General features: G+C 29.4%; 1 protein-coding gene across 1 annotated transcript; it reads left to right on the top strand.

Annotated features, from left to right (window-relative positions):
* The first annotated feature begins 4666 nt into the window (after window positions 1-4666).
* Window positions 4667-9170, top strand: LOC132728412 (uncharacterized). The gene is made up of 6 exons (XM_060714058.1): window positions 4667-5535; window positions 5717-5805; window positions 5972-6030; window positions 6192-6304; window positions 6836-6920; window positions 9093-9170. Exons 1-6 carry the CDS (start codon window positions 4683-4685, stop codon window positions 9106-9108), a joined length of 1215 nt encoding a protein of 404 aa, XP_060570041.1. The 5' UTR covers window positions 4667-4682; the 3' UTR covers window positions 9109-9170.
* The last annotated feature ends 291 nt before the right edge of the window (window positions 9171-9461 follow it).

The following is a 9461-nucleotide window of genomic DNA, read 5'->3' as shown; positions in this document are numbered from 1 at the left end:
TTTCTATATTTCATTGGATGTAACATTTTCTACGATCTTATGCAGGATATTTTTGTAAGTCTTATTCGTTTGACCGAACAAAATGTCTTATAGAGGAATTTTATATTTACATTGGATGTAACATGTTTTTTCTATCTAACGAAATGTACTTTGGTTAAATACTCTTGTTCGTTGTCCATCGGTTGTGCGTCGTGTCTGCAGCAATAATTTCTTTAAACAACTTCTCCTTCTAAACCACCTAGCAAAATGTGTTGAAACTTTGCATAAAGCTCTACCAAAGCTGTTAAAATAATTAAATTCCTGGAAGAACTCTAGTTGCCATGACAACAGAAAGATTCCTTTTAAATCTTAAAAAATCTTTTCAAAAACAACAAAGTTTTGAGGTGAGCCGTGATATTGGTATGATACATACAAAGAGTGTTCAAATTATTCCACTAGGGTTAAAAGGAGCCCCGCCAGGGGGCTCGTCAGTTTTATTTTATAATGTTATATAGGGAAATCATAAAAAAATCTTCTTGTCAAAATCAACAAGGCCTAGAGCCTTGACTGTAGGTATGTAACTTGATCAAGAGATCCTCTACACATATTTTTCAAGTTAAGCCTCTTTGGTTAAAAGGGAACCGCCATAGAGGTTACTCGAATTAAAGAAAATATCTTTATATTCTCATGTCGAAACATCAAGATACAGTTTTTATATTATGTATGTAACATCATCTAGTGTTCCTTCACAAAAAATGTTTAAAATAAGCCCTAGGATCAATCAAAAGAAACCCCACCAGGTCACACCCCGGTTTAATATGAAGTTATATAGGGAAAGAGCCTTGATGTTTGGTATGTAACATTAAAGAGGTCCTCTATAAAGATTGTTTAAATATGCTCCTAAAATGAAAAGGGGCCCGCCCAGCAAGGGGGTTTATCTCGATTAAAAAGAAATCATTAAAAACCTTCTTGTCGAAAACCACAAGGCCTACAGCTTCGATATCTGATTTGTAACATTGTCAAGAGTTTCAAATTATGTCCCTTGTTTTCAAATTATTCTTCTGTGGTGGGGTGGGGTTCAACTGTGATATTTTGACCTAATTCTCAGGTGAGCGACTCACGACCTTCTGTGCCCTCTTGTTCTTATAACATGTGCTTTTGTATTGAAGTTTTGTTTGGTTGACAAACAAAGTGTCTTATAGATCCCTTTGTTTTCCCATGAATGTTAAAAATAATATGAACACAACCATTCATATTAACTGTTTTAGATATACCTTTTTAAATTTGATACAGCGGTATATTCATTTTGAAGATTAGTTATGATAAAATTATGTTTGTTAAAGACTGCATTTTAACTGTATCATATTTCATTCTAAATACCCTATTTGCCTTTCTTTTGTAAATGAATAACACAAGAATGGGCGAATTCAAGCATGTCTGTTTTACATTATATTGAGCTCATTGTTCGGCGTAATTAACAATCAAGCGACAAATGTTATTTATGGAATCTGTTTTTTTAATCAGATGTGTTTCATAATATAAAATGATGATATGAAAAAACGTCACGATTTTACTTTTCACGATCGTCAATTAACTAGGGCGGAAATATACTCTCTTCAAAGCTTTATTTATTAAAAAATACATGTGTACCGTTTTTTATTAAAAAAGAAGTTAAAACTCGTTTTAAGTAACATAATGCTTTAAATGCTGAAGGTATATTAATGCTCAGTAGTCTGTGTGAATAGTGGATGTATATTGGTTACTCAGAAATATCATTGTACCATTAAAGCTTATGAAACGGCAGGTAAGAATTGTCACTATGATAGTAAATGGACTTTTGTTTAGATAAATTAGAATAAATCTGCATCGATATTAATTTCAAAGTAGTCATATATGCAATATGATACATGTGCTAATTTATATAGTACATAGACTGAAGAAATGCTGAAGGAAATTTTGTTACTACAGTAAATAAATTTGTTTCAATTAACAGGCACTATCAACGCGTTAGTTTTCTCTATCTTATCAGTTAGCAAATTGCTTATTTTCAAATTTCTACGAATTAAAAAATTTATTTACTTTAACATCGAAATTCTAAACATTTTGTTTGCAGCAATAACTGATAATTGCACAGATGCGTACGAAATATCCATGTCTATTAAAAAGTTGTCTATATATTCATATTCATATCGATACCCTCTTTGCAAAATCTACTCAAACGGTATCCTCTTTGCGCATGTACCAGTCATTCTCTATTGAAAACAAACCAGCAATAGATAACAATGTTTGTTTAGGTATGTCATTTGAAAAAAATGAATAATACATTATAATGTATAAGCCCCATAAAAATATGCATGTCTTGCCTCGACAAATTTTCTTGCTTTAATAAACCGGTGGTTCGGCTTAGCATTTATAAAAATAGATATATAAAGAAATAAATAACTAAATGGATGAATAAATAAATAAAATAAACAAGAGGCCCTTGATGTATTGCACACCAATGTTTTTTCAAAGGAACTTGCTAAAAGGCAAGCTGGAAAGTCGCCATATGACCTACATATAATGTGTCGATTTGACCTAAAACCAAAGTAAACAATCAAACAGTCACACAACTTCATGATCAGTCCATTCTTTATAAAATTCATCAATATTATCAACATATATACTTGATGGAAAAAAAAAACTTGTAAGATTTAATAAATGTTTTCACATTTGATGAATAAAAACGGGTCTACTTTGTCTTAATTCCAAATAAGTTGCAAACCGTGTTATGCCAGTGTTACCTCAAAACCTGAAGTGGAGTACATTTAACCCTATGTTAAATGTTTTCAGCTCAAGATAATCTCACAGTGCGATTCGTAATTTTTCCAAAAAGATCTTTAATATATTATTCGTATCTATAAAATCAAAAGTTTAAATAACAGGGAAAGGTTTAGACATGCAATTTTAAAACAATGAAAAGGCAAACAAACAAAAGTACACTTTAAGTCATAAGTTCGTGATTATGTTAACCATCATAACTTTTGCCATACAGCACTATATTGTGAAGGCCACGACATTACCTTACGATAAACGCGGAAGATAATTTATGTTAAAAATCACACTTTTAACTGTCAATGCTTATACTAAACGACAGCGTATTAGTTGTTAATAGCAAACAAATTATTTATAATTTAATTAAATATTGCATTATTAGTAGCAAATTAATCCACTTTACGATTCTATACCGACGATATGTTTTTTAAATACAACGCAATCCAAGAAACGAGGTATGTATTCAGATGAAACAATTGTAAATACATATTAGACGGACAGGTTTTATGAACGAATTAGATATCATTGACAGAAGCGAGTTATTTTGCAAAGCGATTAACACATTCATATCTCTTAAAGGAATATTGATTGTTATACCAAACGTTTTTAGCAAAGTTTTTTTTATAAAGTCAGATTAAGACGTTTAAAAATGATACAGAGTTTTTTACCCTGTTAGTTAGAGTGTTTGTTAAATTCAGTTCAAAGCAATCGATAAATTAAAAAATATAACTTTTATTGTAACTTTATGGAATTTATGTGACAGATAAATCTATAAATGTATTGAAATGCCTGATTTTAGAGTTGGTGAAAAGAAAAAGTTTACAAAACCTTGCATTTTTGTTGTATTTCATATTTTGTATTTGATTCTTTGATTTTCAATTATCTATACCTATAAAGGATTGACAATAATCAATAGTATTCAAGGCCAAACTGTACCAATTAAACATATTCTAAGATCATAAAATAACAATCATTAAAGCAGGTGCTTGTTACATGGTTAATTCAAATCAAACAAAACTATATATTCTCTAATGAAAACAGATTCTTTAGATTTTTCGGGATAAAATGGTGTTATTTTCTTTTGAAGAAATTCTAAAATATAATGATTGTGTTTAAGCATTAGTTTTCTCAACTGAAACATGTGTGACTATCTGCTATGTGACGTGAGACAAATAAAAAAACATTCATTATGTTTATGATAGTTTTTATAAAAAACAATTTAAAAATTTAGAATGAACACGATTCAATAGAAATTAACGATAAAATCCGAAACATGTGTGCTGAAATAAGCACAGGAATGTCACTTACATCTTATCTAAACATACTAAGCGCGACAATTATGTAAATGATAAATGGGGTGAAAAGTTTGCATATTTTGTCTTACTAGAGTATCAAATAAATAATCATAGATCTAAAATACCCAGATATCTGTAACGAGATGTACATATCGAATTGGTAACACACCCTGAAAAAACAAAGTTTCATATACGTGAATAAAATTCATGCAAGCATTCAAATACCTGTGAACCCACTTCTAGGTAAAGGAAGTTATGCTGCGCCATTACTTTTTGGTGCCAAACTTGGTCAAGTCTAAATATTTTAAATCATCTGATCAAAACAATACTTGATATTCAGATCAAGAATGAGTTCAATTATTGTTAAAGCCAAGATATTTCTCCTGCTTTATTCAAATTAAAAAATAATACTTTTGTTTATAACAAGCCTAATTATAGCAAGAAACGTCCCTTATCAAACATTTACTAAAGAAACTTGTTTAAAGCAAGCTGTAAAATAAATATTTAATGTTTAAAAGATAGTAATTTTAGAAGATATCCCGGCTATAACTATAGTGTATAACTGTGTATTTCAGATAAATCCACTGCTAAAAAATGGAGATATCTGACATAAAACTTCGTTATAATTGTGAACCTTGTACGCATCTTAAGACGTCAGCATTCTCGGATGGTTTTTGTTTACAATGCGAAGAAGAAATGTGTCAAAGGTGTTTTGATACACATAAACAATTCAAGCTTAACCGGGGTCATCAGCTTGTCCACTCAGTCGAGGCTAAATCTAAAAGCAAAGAAAGAACAAAATTTGATAATTGTACTAAACACCTCAATAAGTATATTGAATTTTTCTGCCCTGAACATGGCCAAGTAGGGTGTGGTGATTGTATGGTAATCTCCCACAAACCCTGTAAAATCAAGAATATACTTCAACACATTGATGGATATAAAAACAGTGCAGAGTTCAAACAGTTAAAGAAGGACATAGAGAAGTATGACGGTGAAGCGAGATCTATGTTACAAAGCATCGGGCGCAGCAAGGACCATATAAAAGATGTCAACAAAAAGTTTGCTCTTGACGTCAAATTATTCAGGGATGAAATTATTTCACATATCACAAAACTTGCTGATGCAATGCTAAAATATGGAGATGATATCATGGCAGCAGACATGAAAAAAATCGAAAACCTGGAAAAAGAAAATAAAAGCCTTGTTGATGAAACAAATGGCATGAGAGTCACATTGCAATCAGAAGTTGATCAACCGTACAAATTGTTTATCAGTTCCCTGTCATACACACAAAATCTTCATCTCTTCCATCACCAGTTAGAAAGAATTAAATATAACAATACGATCGAAACGTACAATTTCAAGCGTGACTGTAACCTCGAACAATTGGTGAAAACTTGTAAACAACTAGGAACTGTGCATAAGCCAAAGGAATCGGATAACGGTATATTTCTAACTATTTTAACTATTATAGAAATTTTGATGATACTTGGATGTTTAAACAGGATTATAAGGATAATCTTAAAATATGTGTCTTATCAATAAAACGGTTACAAAACATGTAATTAATTGCTACATGTTTTTTTATTTAATTTCAAAGTTAATCAAGTGAATATCTTTTAAAGGTTCATCAGTTTTGTGTTATCCCAAGGAAACGGTAAGAGAAAACAGAGCAACATCGACGAAAAAGGCTCAACATTCACCAGCAAATCAAGTAAGTATCATTTAATATTTCGGTGTTTTGTAACTTTAATTTTAGATTTATCCAAACGACGAATCCAATCATTACGAAATCAATATATATTGTAAATGTAAAGAGTGTTTATATTTCAAATGCAATAATAAATAATTGCTTACTTTGCGTTATATTTTGTTTTCAGCCGTTGCCGGGCAGGCAGCTTGTTTGCAAAAAACTCATCATTGCCGGAGAATTCATCAGGTGACGGAACATAACATATTTCTATATAAGAACTTGGACTTTATTATCTATATGCATTATCTTAAAATGTATCGTAAAATTAATGTTTAAATACGTTGAAAACCTAATTTTATTTAAAGAAAATGTACTATCTGATTTTATATACGAGTGATTGTTTTCAGTTTTGCTGAAAAGGCAAACGGTTACCTTGGTTTATTTATTAACACTCACACAGTTAAGCATCGTGACATTTTTGAAATCGAGATTGTGAGTCTTGGAAGTGGCGGAGTTATAGGTAAAAGTTTTCGTTCTATCAAATGTATTACAAGCCATATATTTAACCTAAATACATTTTGTACTATAATGCTGCTAAGACGTGTAAACTCTCCAACAAGACTTACATGTATATGCATCCTAAAAGTATGATATAATCCAGTAAAAACCATGAAAGCCTATCGTCATAAACAAACTTAGATGAACTTTTCCTGTAATAAGTTACTGACGTATTTATCATGCAAAGATATTACAGTATTTAGTAAGATTTTTATATTTTTATCGGTAAATATTTGCTGGAAATTAATTTATATTCTGCCAGCTATACATCACATCCAAATCATGTTAAATAACTATTTGTTTTATTTTCATCATTTTGCTGATTTTCAGATTATCAACATGATACTTTACAATAAACATCATGACTCGTTTCTTTTACATACTCAATTGTTCATTAATCTCGTTAAATAAATATGTCTTATAGTAAACATAAACCATAGAATGTTTTCATATATATATATAGTTATTATATAATTATATAATTTCATTATAGCTATTGGTGCGGTGCCGGATGACTTTCCTGATAATCTTTTACCGGGTTTAGGAAATGATTCCCATGGATATCATTCAGACGGAAGGTATGAGTACACTGTTTATTGTTAAGACTCAGTCATACCTTTCCTTTTTAAATATTTAAGCGACGAAAAAGAAAAGAAAAATACTTAACCAAATACAATATAAAGCCAATTATTTCTAGACGTCAGATGCTCCCCCAACTTCACCCCCATCCCCCAAAAAATTAAATAATAACATGATTTTATTACTTGTGCCGTTACCATATTGTCAGCGTTTTATAAATACATACAGGTTAACAGAAATATATACACAAATTTAGTTTACGTAACTCAATTAAAGTATATGTACATGTATAGTTGACCTTTTTAAAAACGGAAATTGTGTCGTCATTTTAATGATAAATAGATCTTTCTGAAGGAAAAAGTAAAAACAAGTAAGAGTAGCTGGCAAAATGTTTGCAACCTTAGTTCATGTTCAAATATTATGCGAAACGTTTGTACGGTTACAATATATTCGCTGTGCAAATCGAAATCAGTATGATTATATTAAACGAGATGTTGAAGCCATATATGTCAACACCTTTATCAAATACTCGATTAAAAAAATACTTATATCAACCGAAGAACTGTTGAATAAACATGTATAACATGTTAGTGCATGTAAATAATAGGAACATAGTTGCATTTTTAGTTAATTCTTTAAATCATTAAGCCATTATTTGTACCGTTTATTTAACTAGTTGTTTTTTTTTCATAGTATAAAACTTACCTGTACATTCTGAAAAAAATCAAAATAAATCAGCGCTTTTATATCAAATGCCAACATTATCTTTCTGAAAGGAAATGCATGATTATAAGGACATGCAATCATAATAAGGACGTGCAATACCTTCAAAGTACTAAACACCATTAAAGATGAAGTTTGGAGATTATTTATGATTATGATAAAATATTTGTTAAGCCTAGCTTTAAATTATACAAGTTTTCTAGTTTGATAACATTTTTTTTCTGTAAAATGTCCAGAACATCTTTGCTTAATAAATATGAAAACAATGACAATTTATTTATTAAAATAGAGCACTGGGCCATTTTGAAAATATTTTCGCATTGACATTGTCTGAATGTTAGCAAATTGAAAATATTTACTTAATGTAGAGATGGTTATCAAAGATTTTTGTCAATATGATTTTCTCTTTCCAAGAATTTTTTTTAACAAAGTAATACACAGAATATTTTATAAGGAAATGTAAATTATGCCTAAAAGCAAATAAAGAGTAAAATCACACTATGGTAAATGATTGTTAGGAAAAAGAAAGAAATGACATGTAATATTGAACATACAAACAATGCTTTTTGTTCAGAAAATACCTAACATTGACAATATTGTTTTCATTTCTTAAAATAAATTTTAATAACATAATGCAGACGTTGAATAAATTACCCATGAAATCAATGCTTTTCAAATCAGAATTTTTTTAAAGGAAATGTATTTTTAAAGGCAGGAATTGAAAAGAAGAATAGTTCATAAAAGATACGTTTGTACTTATAAATTGTTAAAGAATAAATAAAAAACTTGTCTTGAGAGTTGAGGTTTTTAAAACTGCAGTTCTATAAGTTATTCAAAATAAGTGACCCGCATAACGGTTTGCTATATCGGCGTTTCTCAATGTAAGTGTTTCATTTAATGAAAGGGTTAAAGTTAGCTTCGATAAAAGTTTTTGAAAAGCTGCTTAATATAGAAAATAAAATTCAAAATAACCAAATGGATATAGTAACACATGACAGATAGAATAATGGTTTTTAATCGTAGCATAACTGTAGCCAGGATTAATCCTTATTGTAAATTTTCAAGTATATATTTTTTTCAATCTTGTTAGAAAGGAAATGAAACATCTAGAAAATTAAACAATATGATATGTTTTGGAAAAAAATAAAGTGTAAAAAGACAGATTTATTGTTCTCGGTTGCATTATTCCTCTTACATGACATCTTTATACTACATTTTGAATTTTGAATAATATACTAGTTTTATGGTTTTGACAAATAACACACGATTAAAATAAGGAATTATTATTCAAGGATTAATTCATGTCATGTATAGCTAAAAATTTCGAACCAAACACATTCAACTATTTCATGTAAATGCAATATTTTTATAAATACTTATGAAAAGTATGTTTTCCAATTCTGCTAGTTTTATATTGTATAATCGTGTTTTTGTTCTTCTTTTATAAGTGTTTATCAAAATTGAAGGGAATTATATGCATGGCATCAACAATCGTGGCAAGTGGGAGATAAAATCAAATGTACAATGTAAGTAAGTTTAAGACGTTTGTATTTTATTGAATGATATTTGCTTGTGATTGTTTTTCTTGATGAACATGTTTACACACACAGAGTAGATTTATTCTTATAAAAAGTTATTAGATATGAATGTTGTCTTACTTGTTTGTTTATAGTTTCTTATTTGGCTTATCAGATGTCAGCAATTAATTAAGTGATGATTTTTATGGTGTTCATTTATAAACCATCTAATAATTATATATCAAATAGCATTATTAATATAATTCCTATATGTGGACCACTATCAATCATCTGTTTAAA

This window comes from Ruditapes philippinarum, unplaced genomic scaffold, assembly GCF_026571515.1.
Source record: "Ruditapes philippinarum isolate M1 unplaced genomic scaffold, ASM2657151v2 ctg1501_1_1_1_1, whole genome shotgun sequence".
Lineage (NCBI taxonomy): Eukaryota > Metazoa > Mollusca > Bivalvia > Venerida > Veneridae > Ruditapes > Ruditapes philippinarum.
Note: the sequence above shows the minus strand (reverse complement) of the source record. Positions and strands in the feature narration are given on the sequence as shown.